Raw genomic sequence first — 15,296 nt, 5'->3', positions numbered from 1 at the left:
GTGTGTGTGTGTGTGTGATCACGTATATTCAGATCAAATTTAAAAACAGGAATGGCTATGAATGAGGAATCCATTGTGGTTGGATTTATGTTTTAGGTGCGAGAACACACTTGTGTACATCATATCACGTTCCTCCTGCCGCCATGCATTTTGTAGCGACGAACGACCTCCGGGTGACTCTTCTTCTGCCTTTTGTTGTTCTTCCTGCGACCAGCATGTCTACCAAGATCTCGCCGAGGCGACGTTCTGACGATTCCTACGAGCACATTGAAGCTTTGAAAAAGATTCACTCTAGCAAATTCCTCAAGTTTTGGTTGGAAAACAGCTGTTCTTCTCATAAATATGCCATAGCCAGGGGCGACCTTTCCTGCTTATTAACCCTTCATACAACAGGAAACTATTATTGGTCATTTACAGAAAGTGCTCAGAAGGACTTTGCATCCACGGGAAGGATGTGTCAGGGAAGGAAGTTAGTGTTAAAAAAAATGGACAAAAATTTTTGACTGACGTGTTTCGCAGTGCGGTCCATGGAAACCATGATGACACTGACAGTGGTAACTTCCGCCTGAGAGGATGCACATTCCGTTGTTCATGCAAGGGTTGGGCTTACAAACATCCACAGGCTTTCTCATTTCTAGGAGGAAAAAGACAATTCAGGGTTGGTTAGAATGTCATTATTGTTGGACTTTGATAGTCAACTGAATAGGGAGGACAGGAAAAACTAGGGTTTGACAATTGCAGTTAGTCCCTCTCAGTCTATTAATGTCAATGGTAGTGAATGAAAATATAATAGATATTAATATATACACACATTTTTCATAAGAGCAATTTTTCAATAGCGCAACAATTATCTTTTGGTTCTAAACAATATATATATATATATATATATATATATATATATATATATATATATATATATATATATATATATATATATATATATATATATATATATATATATATATATATATATATATATATATATATATATATATATATATATATATATATATATATATATATATATATATATATATATATATATATATATATATATATATATATATATATGTATATGTATATGTATATGTATATATATATATATATATATATATATATATATATATATATATATATATATATATATATATATATATATATATATATATATATATATATATATATATATATATATATATATATATATATATATATATATATATATATATATATATATATATATATATATATATATATATATATATATATATATATATATATATATATATATATATATATATATATATATATATATATATATATATATATATATATATATGTGCAGCAGGTTGTGTCCAGTTTTTGCTTTTTTTTGCACTTTCGCTTGACTGTGGGAACACAGATTTCCTCACACAAAATGGCAGTGTAAATTTGGAATTAGAGTATAACAGCAAAACAACACGTGTAAATGTGGCCTGAGTTTCCTGGCCCGTAACATTGACAGCCTCACCCGAGCACACCATCTGCACCACCACATCCTCAAAGTACTTGAGATCCTCGTAAAACGGCACCGAGATGAGACGTTCCTCGGCACCGGCCACCCGCAACAGGCCATCCCGCTGCACGTCCCCAACCGCAACGACAAACAGCGACACCCCGTCCTCACGCAACCTCCGAGCTGGAACCAGAGCGTCGTCGCCACCCGAGCTGTCAGTCAGCAACACCACGGCCTTGCCGACGCCCGGACGGGCTCCCTTGGCCGCCGTGAGGACGTGCGAGCTGACGTGAAGCAAAGCGGCGCCCGTCGAGGCCTTCCCGCCCACGTAGCGGGCCAGGGTCGCCGCCTCCAGGACGTCGGAGCCCGTCTGGTGGGTGGCGAGGTCGAAGACGGTGGTGGCGCGGCGACCGTAGGTCACCAGGGCCACTTGAGCCAAGTCGCGATTGATGTCAAACTGGACGGTGAGGCTGCGTGCAAAGTCGCGTGTGGCGGCAAAGTTGACCCGGCCCACACCGCTTGAGGCGTCCAAAACAAACACCAAGTCCACCGCTTGACCCAGGAAACCTTCCAGGGAGGAAAAAGACACAGACAAATATTGCTTACACAGTATTAAGGCTTCCACAAAGAATAATTTGCTTTGTTTTTAGATAGTCGTAGTTAATGTATTCATTCATTTTGTGAAGCGCTTTATCCTCACTTGGTGGCCAATTGCAGGGTATGAGAAGACAAACAACCATTCACCCTCACACTAATACCTCAGGGCAATTTAGAGCACATGTGTCAAAGTGGCGGCCCGGGAGCCAAATCTGGCCCACCGCATCATTTTTTGTGGCCCGGGAAAGTCACTCATGAGTGCTGACTTTCTGTTTAGGATCAAATTAAAATGAAGAGTATGGATGTATAATTAAATTCCCTGATTTTCCCCCTTTTAATCAATAATTGTCATTTTTTCTTCTGTGTTTTTAGTTCAAGAAGAATTTTGTAAAATCTAAACATATATTAAAAAAGCTAAAATGAATATTGTTTTATATTCAGGGCTTTTTATCCAGTTCTTTTAATCCATTTATTTGAAAAAATCTAAATATTATATCTAAAATGGTCCGGCCCACACGAAATAGAATTGACGTTAAACGCGGCCCGTGAACCAACTCGAGTCTGACACCCCTGATTAAGAGTGTCCAACCAGCCTACCATACATGTTTTTGGAATGTGTGAGAAAACTGGAGTACCCGGAGAAAACCCATGCACATGCAAACTCCATACAGGCGTCCCGGTTTGGATTCACACCCAGAACCCCAGAACTATGAGGCCGACATCCTAACCACTGGACTTGTGAGAACTATTAATCTCATTAATCAACTGAAATCCTACATAATTTCCTACATTGAATTTAACATGTCAGTTTTTGACCCAACTTTTTAAGTGACTAGTGGTGTCTATTGTTGAAGCTGAAACTCAAGCTTCTTGTGCGGGCAATATTCAATGATGTTATAATCATTTTAAAAAATTAGGCTTGGGTCCATAGTTTGGACAAAATGTGGCTTAGCCAAATCAGAGACAATAATAAATAAAGTACTACCTTGTGTATCCACACTGCAGATCTTTGCCTTGAGTTCCAGGATTTTGCTTGCAAGCTGATTGGAAGATGCATAAGTGAGGGTTCTTTGAGGGTTCCCTGTAATGTTATCCAGCTGTCCCCTCATCGAATCTGGCCCCACCGCCACAAGGAAGATCTCCCTGTCCCTCGCGTACTTGGACGGCCCCACCAACGGGTCAACGGCGGGCGTTCCGGTAAGCAGCACCACAACGCGTGGCAGGTCGTCGCTGACGTCGGCATTGACGAAACCATTACGGGTGACGTATCGCAACGCCTGGCCTGTTCTCGCCGGGCCGCCGACAGGTGGCAGGGCGTCGGCCAGCTCCAACATGGCCTTCGGGTCTCCTTTAAACTCTCCCACTCGAGCCTCCACCCGAGCTTCGCCGCCAAAGACGGCCAGGCCGATTTTACTGGACGTGCTCGAACCAAGTGCCATCTTCAGGAAGCGCTTCAGGAAGGACTTGAGGCGTAGAAAATGTTCTGGGGGGAGTGTGGACGAGCCTTCCAAAAGGAAAAGCAGGTCCACCGCGCAGTCCAGAGATAGAGCTGGTGCTGAAAAGGGACAACAATGACATTTTGTGACCTTACATACAAAAATATCGAACTGTATCATGTTCGGGGCTGCCACGATAGTTGACGATTACTAATCTATTTTGAGTACTATAAACTTGATGCTAAAATATTTACGTCCATATTGATACTGCAGAAAAATAGATTGTGGTGGGCCATACAGATCAACAAGGGCTGGCTCTAGAGGTGACTGGGCATTTCTAAAAGAGTTCATTCAGCCAAAGCACCTTCTCTGTCCATGCTGCACAAAACTGGAACTCAATAGCAATTACCATACCTGAACTCCCATTTCTGAAACTCTTCGCCAATCATCTGAAAGCAAAGGTGTCAAAGTGGCGGCCCGGGTGCGAAATCTGGCCCGCTGCATCATTTTATTTGGCCTAAGAAAGTAAATCATGAGTGCCGACTTTCTATTTTAGATCAAATTCAAATGAAGATTATATATGTATAGTTTATTTCCTGATTTTCCCCCTTTTCAATCAATAATTGCAATTTTTAATCCATTTTTTTCATTTTGTGTTTTTAGTCAAAAAAGCATTTTGTAATATCTAAAAATAGATATATAAAAATATTTGCTGTTTTCCACTTTGATATTGAACATAATGAAAACAGTATTTGTGTGTGTGTGTCTATATTGTGTCATCGTTTATCTTCAACCTACACAAGGGAATAAAGATGGAAATTAGCCCTCGGCCATAGTCTTATATATCAACATATTCAAATGTCATTATACTTTCAATTCAACACATGTATGTTCAATAACGTGAATATGAACATATTCATTAATATGTGCTGTCCCTTATCAAATAACTCAAACTCAAACCAGAGTACCCGGGGGAAGACATGCAAACTCCACACTGGTGGACCACTCTGGATTTCAACCCAAACCCCCAGATCTGTAAGGCCGAATCGCTAATCCACCAGGCCACCCAATGAGAAAATTGTGATTATATTATCATTATTTTAAATTGTCCACATTTTTGTATCCATTAACTCGATACCACCCTGCAATTGGCTGGCCACCAATGTGCCTTGTGCCCTAAATCAGGTGAGATAGGCTCCAGCACCCCCCAAGGCCCTTGTCAGGATAGAGCGGTTCAGAAAATGAATGAATATTTCCAAACCTCTTAATACTTTTGACAATCCTAGTTTCGAATTGCCTAGTTGCGTTGATACGTCAACCTTCGTGGCAGCCCAAATAGTATCTTAAAATACAGACCGCAATGAGGGTCTCCTCCATAACCTGGTGGACACACACAGGTGTAGTCCCATTGATTTTCCAAGATACTACACGTTCCTCCGTTCATACAAGGTTCTGAGTCGCATGGGTCTGTCGTAAATTACGTACAAAATACATTAAAAAGATCCAGGAAAGATCAGCAAAAAAAGAAACGGAAATGCTCTACCGGGACAGACGGTCCGACGGCAAATGCTGGGGTGCTTTTTGAAGACATTCTTGTAGCTGCCGCACACACAGGCAAAAGATCAACAAGTAACATCTGGTCTTCAGAGCTTTGCATCCATATTTACTTGCCTGTAGTATGGACAGACAGACGTCTGGGGGAAAAAACCCTTGGAGCCTTTCCAACATATGAAATTCCCCTGAAGCTCTTTCACCATCTCCAATGTTTTTCTCTCACAGGGGAATGCCTCCACCTGGCAACCTTTTGGGGAAAAGCATGTGAGACGATATCACACACTGTTTTTAAACAAAAAAAAAATAACCGTACCTGCTGGTGCGTCATTACAGATGGAGGTAGCAGTGAGTGTCGTATACAAGCCGTTGACGGCATCGTCAAAATGATCGGCGAAGAAAACATGGCTCTCTGTTGGCTCGCTGGCCAAAGCATGGAGCTCTTCCCACCTGGGTGGCAAAAAGAGGGTTAAATCCTACTTGACTTTTGGGGTGTATGTGAGTAGTTAGAGGGTCATATATATATATATATATATATATATATATATATATATATATATATATATATATATATATATATATATATACATATATACATATATACATATATATATATATATATATATATATATATATATATATATATATATATATATATATATATATATATATATATATATATATATATATATATATATATATATATATATATATATATATATATATATATATATATATATATATATATATATATATATATATATGTCACAGTAGCAAGAGGATACAGACACAGAAAAAGACATTTTAGACAATTAAATAGGTCACAAATAAGTTAATAAATAAATATATGAGTGTTTTATATATATATATATATATATATATATATATATATATATATATATATATATATATATATATATATATATATATATATATATATATTTATATATATATATATATATATATATATATATATATATATATATATATATATATAAAACACTCTCATATATTTATTTATTAACTTATTTGTGACCTATTTAATTGTCTAAAATGTCTTTTTCTGTGTCTGTATCCTCTTGCTACTGTGACAGGGAAGTTTCCCAAATATGTGATGAATAAAGTTATCTAATCTAATTTAAACTAAGATGGCATCTCCGTATTTAACACTATTGTCCCAGTTCAGGCATTTGTGTTTTTTTTTTTTTTTTTTTTAGATCTGACAGTCGGACAACATTCAAGCCAACTCATGGCAGGCTATAACGCACCTGTAGGAAATCATCTTCAAGTGCATCTTCAGCTCTTGTTTTGTCGAAAAAGAATCCAGAGCAAATTCCAATCGAGGCACGGAACCGAACTGAATGATTCCTACACGCACCTGAATTAGCAAGGGGGCAACTTACACAAAACACCGTCCAGTCGGTGGCCAAGACAAAGTCAGGTCGAACCTTATCTGGCCTGATGTCGAGGACTTGACAGAGTTTGAGCGCAAAATGTTTGCCCCGCTCGAAGCTGGCCTTGCCCACGCTGTACGAACCATCCATAAGGAAGACCAAGTCCATGGCTGCTGAGCACTGTATCACTTGAAAAGATATCATTACGCCAGGTCTAATGATAAGTTGAGTGGGAAACCAAGTAAAAACATGTCGGTGCACCTTCAAAGATTTATGAGCGGCGGGTCGAAAGGCACAAAGGAGACACCAGCTTTCAAACTTTATCACTTTCTCAAAGCGTTTTAAACACAGCGTTGACTTACGCTCCCTGGCAGAAGTGATCTTCAGGAGGTTCTCGCGACTGGTTTGGATTTCCTGGACCGAGATCCCCCGTGGAACTACAGGAAAAGATAGGACAGTTACAAATTGCCCCAAAAATATACTTTTTCCCATTAGTTTTTTTTGTATGAATCCCTGTTTTTTTTTCCACATACTGCACATTTGCAAGGATTAACGACGGCCTTCCTTATTTCCGTAGTATGACTCCCACCAAGAGGTCAAAAAACACCTGTTGCTAGGTAGACTCAAAAATGATAATGATATGTTTGTTTTTACCGTTAATATAGTCTATAAATAATTGAATTGAATGCTTTTATATATATATATATATATATATATATATATATATATATATATATATATATATATATATATATATATATATATATATATATATATATATATATATATATATATATATATATATATATATATATATATATATATATATATATATATATATATATATATATATATATATATATATATATATATATATATATATATATAATATGTATATACTGTATTTTCACGACTATAAGGCACACAGAAAAGTTTTACATTTTCCCCAAAATAAGAAAACTGGATGTACAAAATATGATAAGAATCAATTTTGGCCGGGAGCCGCATGCGGCTCGAGAGCTACATCTTCATCACCCCTGTACTATGGTAATATGTCATTTTTTAATATTACTCGGATTCCTAGACAAACTATGACAACGTGAGACTAATATTTTGGAAAATGCAGTACATCATGAATGTAAAAATGTTTTTTTTGGATACACTTTAACACTGGTTTTATATGCAATATATTCTAAACCTAACCCTTTTCATTTGAAAAAAGAATCTGGCATTCAACATCAATCACAGTAGGAAAATGTACTTGCCCTTCATGAAACGGATTGAAGCTAGTTGTTTTATAAGGGTACAAGAATGCAAAATAGCGATATATTTTTTTTTTTGCTGACCTTGAAGAAGAAAGAGTACCGTTGGAAGTAAGCCATGACTGAAGATAAAAAGGAGCATGTTGCCACACCTGCAAAATAAGATGGCAAAGTTGTTCATATTTAGTAGGAATAACACATACAACCAAAGATCAGACGTAATATTATGTTCTTGTTTATTAAGAAATAAACAAAATATATATATTTTTAAAGAAGTTTGTTTCTACTTTTTTGTTCTTTGGTTATGGACAGTTAAAAAATGATAAAATACATTTTCATCTTTCTTAGTGAATGAAAACAATGGCAGGTTAATTTAAAAGTTAGAAAAAAAGTTGAAAAACAACAACAACAAAACATTTCTATTCATTTACCTTTTAAAAGAAAAAAAATCCAGACATTCTGAAACATTTTTCAATGTCAAAAGAGCCTCCAGAGTGAAACATATGATTATTGAAAAGACTGCACTTAGTCAAGCTTCAAAGGAAATCCCAATGTGACTCACCAGTGCAGCAAAACCTGGTAAACACGGGAATTGTTTTCTTTTTGCAACATTGCCCCGATCCAAATAAATACAAGACATAAATGTTTACTTACCAAAATCCTCGTTCCATGACCAACCCTGACATTTTTTTCCTTGCTTTCACCACTGATCCCATCAACCGCCGAGAGTTGTTACCACACGTCCACATCCTCCTCCTTCTCACACCCGCCTACCATTCCACCTATTAACTCATTGTCTGCCATTGACAGCGGGAAACACCCATTGACCACTGACTGATCATGATCCACTGTCTTTTGAATTGAATGGGATGGGCGCAATCCTGAATGAACTTCTTTCTACAGCTGAAGGCGTCGCTAGAAAATTCACGGACCGCCACTGAAGGAGACAAAGTACAAACATTAAAACTGAAATCTATGGGCAATTTAGAGTCTTCAATCAGCCTACTCTGCATGTTTTTTTCCTGAACTACCTGGAGAAAACCCACGCAGGCCCAGGGAGAAGATGCAAACCTTACACAGTGAGGACCAACCTGGGATCGAATCCTCGACCTAACAATTGATCTTCCGACGCGCTAACCAATCGGCCGTTATGATTTTTATTAACATTTACATTTTTTTAAAATATGAAGTATCCACAGATAAACTTTTAAAAACATTTTAATTAAGGAGAATTGTTGTTTTATTGATAGTTTGTGCACGTTTACAGTTTAAGCCAGAGGTTTGTATATATTGTGCAAAAATACACGTTTAATTTTTTGTCTAAATGTCATAGGTAAAATAAACTAAACATCTTATCCTCACAAGGGTTGCGGGGGTGTTGGAGTCTATCCTGATTTACTTCAGGCAGTCAAACACCCCACCCCAAAAAGAAAGAAATGAATAGATCATGCAGAATTTTTACACATGCATGAATCTGATGAACGATAATTATCACTTTCACAAAATAAAATGAATGTATGGAATACATAAAATAAGGAAAAGTAGCGTCACGTGATGTTGACGTCATTTGATTGCGCACCTCATTTTAACCAACAGGACCTACTATTGCGCATGCGCTCTGAATTGTATTTCAACTTTGATATTTTTGCCAGAAACAAGTCGTCCTCTCAAATTACGGCCTAAGTTAACAAATGTGAGTTATATTTAATTTCTACCACTTCCACAAAATATACGGTTGTATATCGTGTCGTGATATCTTTTTAGGGCGTCTATGTCATTGAACACAAGACAAGTTGGTTAATGAGTCAATCGGCGAGCTAACTTGGCTAATTTTTATTGTTGTCAGATTGATTGTTTTTTTTAAATAATTTACTCGCCATGCTATTAGTAATTATTGTATTTTTGTATGTGTTACATTAACTGTAGACTGCGACTTGTCACGATGAAGCCATTTTCGTACAACATGGTATGGCCTAGCTTGCCCTTGAGGCGGCCGATGCACGACTCTCCTTCGCCCCCTGGACGCATCACGGCGGCTTCAAGCCCGTTCAAGCCGGACTTGTTGTCAGCTGCAACCGGTAAACCCCTTCAACCCTTCTTTTGACTGTTCCAAATGTTCAAGTATTTTGTCGTTTATTACATACCGTCTTTTTTATTAAATGTTATTTATTTATTTCTTTTTTAAAATCATTTTTAGTGTCGCCACAGCCGAATTCTCCAACTGTATGTATTGTACACTGAACACAACTCAACCACTATTGTCTTTGTAAAAGTGCTAATAAAATGTTCTCTTTAAAGGTGACGCGGCCCATGACATCACCTTTATTCCTTTGCCAGACTTGTGATCGGGAAGGTAATACATATTTATATACAAGGTTGCCTAAAAGTGGCAATAGCAACTATTTATTGGAAGTTAAAGAGCTATCCAGACCCAATTCCATTTTTATTGAACTAATTTTCTCTCATGACTATTCCAATCATAAGTCCAGCCATCATATCTATTCCATTTGGCTATATTGGATCGGATTGGATTGGATAACTTTATTCATCCCGTATTCGGGAAATTACATTGTGGCAGTAGCAAGAGGGTGATTAGACAGAATAAACAGCAAAGCAAAAGCACAAAGTACAAAGCAAATCAAAGTAAATGAAATCATCAATCATTAAAACATAAAAGCAGCAAAACACAAAACGAACAAGAGTGGACAGAGCTACCGTGGCCTAAGGACTGGATTTCTATAATAGTGTAGTATTATTTATATGTTAGACAGCCCAACTCTGCTTGCCAAATGAATTGGTTCCTGAACTTTTTTTTCGTAAATTGAACATTTTGTAAGTAGAGCAATACTTACCAATACAATGTGAATTCTCCAATTCATTTCACGGTCCTCACACAACTACCAACTAAACCATTTAAATGCCTTTTTTTTCCTGCTAGCGACTAGAATCAGTGCATCCACGTGCTTATACGATGTTACAGTGATACCTTGACATACAAATGCCCAATACCTTGACATAAAAATGCCCCAACAGAAATTTGAGATACGAGGAAAAATTCCAAGCAAATATTTGCCTTGAGATACGAGCATACGAGACTGCGAAAGGCTTCTTATGATAACTGTGCACTGTTATTGCACAAGAGGGTTTAAATGTAGTGTAACGTAAGATTAAAACTAATTTTTAAGTGTGTGTATAGTAATCTAAGATCATTCAAGGTAAATTTCAAATTTTTGTTGTCACGACCTCACATTTTAGTATCAAAAATCATAACCACCAGGTAAGTATTTGTTACTTTGCGAGTAGGAGGTGAATTAGGACCAATAAAAATGGTTTTCCATTGTAAAATCCTTTTTTTCAGAGGGTGGGATTGTATTAATTTGCCTTTAGTTCATTAATTTGATTAGATATCTCAAGGTATTACTGTATTGAGATGTATAGCAATAACGGGGTAAAAACAACCAACCTCAAAGACCAGTCTTTTAAAAAAAAATGTTTCAATCAGTTGCAACTCATTTGAAAAGAGAAGCATTTCAAAGAAGGCCTGTTAGTGTCCAATAAGGGCTATAAAAGTAGTTTAAACTGATAATGAAATGGAAATGAGTTTTTGATCTACGCAGCGAACATTCAATTATGACATTTTTCCAATTCGTATAGGAGGGAATTTACGTTGCACGCGTTGCAAGAATACGAGGTATTGCTCAACACTGTGCCAGAGGGAAGACTGGAAGATCCACAGACTGATTTGCAGACCCGCTGATCCAGAAAACGCAAAGTAAGCTAAGAAAACCTGTAGACACACATTTTCCTAAAACTCAAAAGTGTGCTTACATGTAATTTTGAAGGAAGAAACTGAATCCGACTGTGTCTCTGTCAACGTTGGCCAACAACGTTAATGGTCTGGACGTGAAGGTAATATACAAAAGTTAAAAACTGATCGTAAGTAGCGCCGTCTCAAACAATCAAAAAAGCCAGACCTCTCAGTTTAAATGTAATAGGAGTTCATCGTTTTCAATAGCAACCGATGGATTAAATATAATGTGTGGCAAAAATATAATTATTTTTTTTCCTGGTTATTGGAGGCCTCAGCCATGTTTTCTCCACCTCAGTGTTATTTTTTACACTTTTAATTTTTCTTTTTTTAAAGTGACAAGGTAGCTCTTTGCTAAAATGTAAAGCGATAAAGCGAATTTCAAAATTGTCATTTGATGCTGTTTAATTCTTTTCTTTTTTTTAAATGAAGCAACCAACAGCCCAGGATGTTTATTTTAAGGATTTGAGGAAAATGAAGATTAATGAAGGAACAGAAATTCAGGTACTTGGTACACATTCCCACTTTGAAATTACATGTACATCAACTTGTGGTTGCTTGTGAATTTTACAAGTCCAGCGACCCTCACGCCAACATGGCCGAGCTACTCGTCTCTGCTGACTACGCAGCGCCAATTCACGTCAAGCCCGACCCCATTCCGCATTCACCCGGTAAGATAAGTAATGCGAATTTTAAATAGAATGTAAGGCAAATTGATTTGGATGGGCTCATTCAACAAAGGCTAATTCAAAGTGCTTTACATCATATGATAATCATTAATGTTCCATGTCGCTTATCATTACAACGGTCATGGGTTGCTGGAGCCTATCCTATGCAACAACGGACACCAGGTAAGGGATACCCTGAATATCTGTGGCAAGGGCAGCTGTGACAGGTCGTTTATGTTAGGCAACACTGTCGGCACCACACTTATGAGGGGAGAAAGGTGCGGCTGCATAAATTGATTTCTTCATAATGACTAGTCAGGTTAAAAAGGGCCGATACTGATTTACGTCAACTGTCCAAACATTGGCGCCGATAAATAATTTCTAAAAAATACGTCTTTCCAAAAATCCAAAATGAATGCAGGAATAAGTTTTGCCATTTCCGTTTGGACATTAGGCACTCAATAATAGCTGTAATAGGCATAAAACATTCTATAGAACCACTGTGGAGATCATCCAGGCATACTGCATTACAGTGTGGTACGCGTAAGAGAAAGACAGTGAGAGGTAAGTGATCCGCCCGGGGGGTGATGCCATGTATCCTTAACGGCAGAATGCCAATTTACGAGTCCGAAATTATCACTTATATGGATATTTTGCCGAGAAAATGCACCTTATGGAGAAGCACTATCAATTTTGTCATACGCAGTTCTGGGTATGATGACAAATAGGCTTTTATTTTTGTTGATGACGACAAAGCCTACATCCGATTATTTACTGCTAAACGTTAGATAGCTGTCAATGTTTTGGTCTGAGTCAATAATTCCGCCAAAATCACTGTTCAATCAAAGTCACTGTTAATAACATAATAGTCAAGGCGAGTGTTCTTCTTTGACCCTTCATTTTGGCCTTGAACAATGCTAGGCGTTTGTCTTTTCTTCCATAGATGATCATGGGTTTCCATTGGACTGGAAAACAGTGGAGTTACCCATCGACAACTTGCCCTTCAAGCCTTACATCGCAGCTGTTGCTAGTCCTTCTCTCTTCTTTGTACTCCGCTCCAACCCTGGTCAGAACACATTAGAGTTTCAACCTTACTTAGAAAGGTTATGATTGTCTGCTTTCATCTCAGCAGAGGTTGAGGAGAAGCTCCCGTGTATCATGTTGGAGCTGGCTACTTTGTGCACCGGGAACCAAGCTGCATTATCCTCACTCGTGGACCGTGCACAACTCCTGCCCGGGGCTGCCTGCTGTGCTCAGTTTATTGGTGAATAACCTAATTTCACAAAATCCAATCTAACTCTTTGACAGCCTGGGAGGCGTTTAATACGTTTTTACCGGGAGGGGTGAATTAACAAATGTGGGCGACTCCTGTGCGTGACTTGCACGTTGGAAGCCGAAGCGTAAATCTCTAATGCACCAGTGTCAAAGTGGCGGCACGGGGGCCAAATCTGGCCTGCTGCATCATTTTGTGTGGCCCAGAAAGTAAATCGACTTTCTGTTTTAGGATCGAATTAAAATGAAGAGTATAGATGTATATTACATTTCCTGATTTTCCCCTTTTTAAATCAGTAATTGTAATTTTTTAATCATTTTTTTCTGTTTGTAGTTCAAAATTCATTTTGTAAAATCTATATGAAAAAAAAGCTAAAATAAACATTGTTTTAGATCTATAAAAAACTGAATATTCAGGGATTTTAATCTAGTTCTTTTAATCCATTATAAATAAATAAAAATCTAAATATTATATCTAAAATGTTCTGGCCCACATCAAATCAAGTTGACGTTAAAGCGGCCTGTGAACCTACCCGAGTCTGACACCCTTGCTCTAATGTGTTTTTTCCCCACCCAGCCGATGGCCGCTGGTACCGTGCAGTGGTGTTGGAGGCAGGCGAAGACGATACGGTCGCCGTCCTCTATGCTGACTACGGCAACACTGAAAAGCTGCCTATGTCCCGTATTCTGCCCATCCCTGCACACCTGCTGGAACTGCCCTTCCAGATTGCCCGCTGTGCTTTGATTGGTAATTCAGGTCATGTCATGGGTTTGAAAAGTCATTAAAAAACAAACAACAACTACAAATAAAGACTTCCTCCTCTTCCACAGGCAAAGAGCTCACCCCTGCCAAGTGGCCCCAGGAAGCAAGGCAGATATTCCTCAAATTTCTTCAGGATGACTCCCTGGCTACCACGGTGTTGTTCGACGGCTCCAATAACATCCTCGACTTTAGCCGACCTCCCGAACGGGGGAACGGCCCCCAACTGAACACCCTGATCCTAGACACTCTAGTCGAGGACGCGTCAAGTTCATCTGCTGCCGACGGAGAGAAAAGCGGACCTCCTGACATCCCCCTGACATCAGATTTGGAAACTGCAATGGAGTCTACTAAGACAATCCCTCAAAGTGCCCTGCAAATTGAAGAGAAGCCCCAGAAGAGCGCTGCGTGTTGCTGCTCAATCCTGCTCGCAAAGGTCTGAGCTTCTTCTATTTTAGTTGCTATTCTGGTTATCACTTACCCGAAAGTAATATCTTTGGAATTCTATTTTTCTTCCTGCAGATCGAACGTCTGGAGGAGAAAATGGACGCTTTTGCATCAATGTTCTGAAGGTTTTCATACCTGAGCTGTTGCTACATTTTTTAGTTTTGAATTCACCTTAAGGGTCTACTAGCTTGATTTCAGAAGTGGTTTGAACCTCCAGCCAAAAAAAAAGAAGAAAGTTTTGTTCATTTATCTTCCTGCAGATCAAATGTCTGGAAGAGAAAATTGAGGCTTTGCGTCTGTTTTGAATGTTTTAATACTTGAGCTGTTGCTCCATCTTTTTAGTTTTGAATTCATTTTAAGTGTCTACTAGCTTGATTTCTGAAGTGGCTTGAGCCTCCAGCCAAAAAGAAAGTTTTGTTCACATATTTTGGAAATGGCTGTTAAAATCTGTTTACCCTTGACCATGTTATTAATATAACTGTTTAATGACAATCTGACAGTCTTTTTTCTCCTTTTTTTTTAAACTTTCACAACTGATCCCATCGACACAACCACCTCGTCCTTCTTCATGAAAATAATATACTTTACACAACTCAACACTTTTTA

At 38.0% G+C, this 15,296-nt stretch overlaps 2 protein-coding genes across 3 annotated transcripts; one reads left to right on the top strand and one right to left on the bottom strand.

Moving 5' to 3' along the window:
- Positions 1-9: 9 nt before the first annotated feature.
- vwa2 (von Willebrand factor A domain containing 2) lies at positions 10-9,977 on the bottom strand. Its single transcript, XM_077739542.1, has 14 exons — positions 9,880-9,977; positions 8,390-8,672; positions 7,820-7,887; positions 6,836-6,910; positions 6,528-6,661; positions 6,348-6,457; positions 5,396-5,529; positions 5,200-5,329; positions 5,072-5,127; positions 4,885-4,995; positions 3,078-3,647; positions 1,511-2,062; positions 509-634; positions 10-256 (listed from the first exon to the last, which is right to left on the bottom strand). The coding sequence occupies exons 2-14, from the start codon at positions 8,482-8,484 to the stop codon at positions 120-122; spliced, it is 2,298 nt and encodes a 765-aa protein (XP_077595668.1). The 5' UTR covers positions 8,485-8,672; positions 9,880-9,977; the 3' UTR covers positions 10-119.
- tdrd1 (tudor domain containing 1) lies at positions 9,289-15,182 on the top strand. 2 transcript variants are annotated; one of them, XM_077739508.1, is made up of 13 exons: positions 9,289-9,428; positions 9,662-9,813; positions 9,933-9,958; positions 10,034-10,088; positions 11,390-11,507; positions 11,578-11,644; positions 11,976-12,047; positions 12,118-12,214; positions 13,155-13,277; positions 13,344-13,475; positions 14,061-14,231; positions 14,315-14,679; positions 14,766-15,182. In XM_077739508.1, exons 2-13 carry the CDS (start codon positions 9,678-9,680, stop codon positions 14,811-14,813), a joined length of 1,410 nt encoding a protein of 469 aa, XP_077595634.1. In that variant the 5' UTR covers positions 9,289-9,428; positions 9,662-9,677; the 3' UTR covers positions 14,814-15,182. The 2 variants fall into 2 exon arrangements, with proteins under 2 accessions (XP_077595634.1, XP_077595633.1); XM_077739507.1 differs by having other exon boundaries at positions 13,341-13,475.
- Positions 15,183-15,296: the final 114 nt, after the last annotated feature.

This window comes from Stigmatopora nigra, chromosome 18 (assembly GCF_051989575.1).
Source record: "Stigmatopora nigra isolate UIUO_SnigA chromosome 18, RoL_Snig_1.1, whole genome shotgun sequence".
NCBI classification, from domain to species: Eukaryota; Metazoa; Chordata; class Actinopteri; order Syngnathiformes; family Syngnathidae; genus Stigmatopora; species Stigmatopora nigra.
This window is presented reverse-complemented; position numbering and strand designations above follow the sequence as displayed.

Excerpts from the sequence above, each read along its gene's own strand:
- vwa2 (XM_077739542.1), bottom strand. The coding sequence starts at position 8,484 with ATGTGGACGTGTGGTAACAACTCTCGGCGGTTGATGGGATCAGTGGTG. Across the intron at positions 6,662-6,835 it reads GATCACTTCTGCCAGGGAGC|TGATACAGTGCTCAGCAGCC; the intron begins GTAAGTCAACGC and ends TATCTTTTCAAG. Across the intron at positions 6,458-6,527 it reads TCGACATCAGGCCAGATAAG|GTGCGTGTAGGAATCATTCA; the intron begins GTTCGACCTGAC and ends TTGCTAATTCAG.
- tdrd1 (XM_077739507.1), top strand. The coding sequence starts at position 9,678 with ATGAAGCCATTTTCGTACAACATGGTATGGCCTAGCTTGCCCTTGAGG. Across the intron at positions 9,959-10,033 it reads CACAGCCGAATTCTCCAACT|GTGACGCGGCCCATGACATC; the intron begins GTATGTATTGTA and ends TTCTCTTTAAAG. Across the intron at positions 14,232-14,314 it reads TGCCCGCTGTGCTTTGATTG|GCAAAGAGCTCACCCCTGCC; the intron begins GTAATTCAGGTC and ends CCTCTTCCACAG.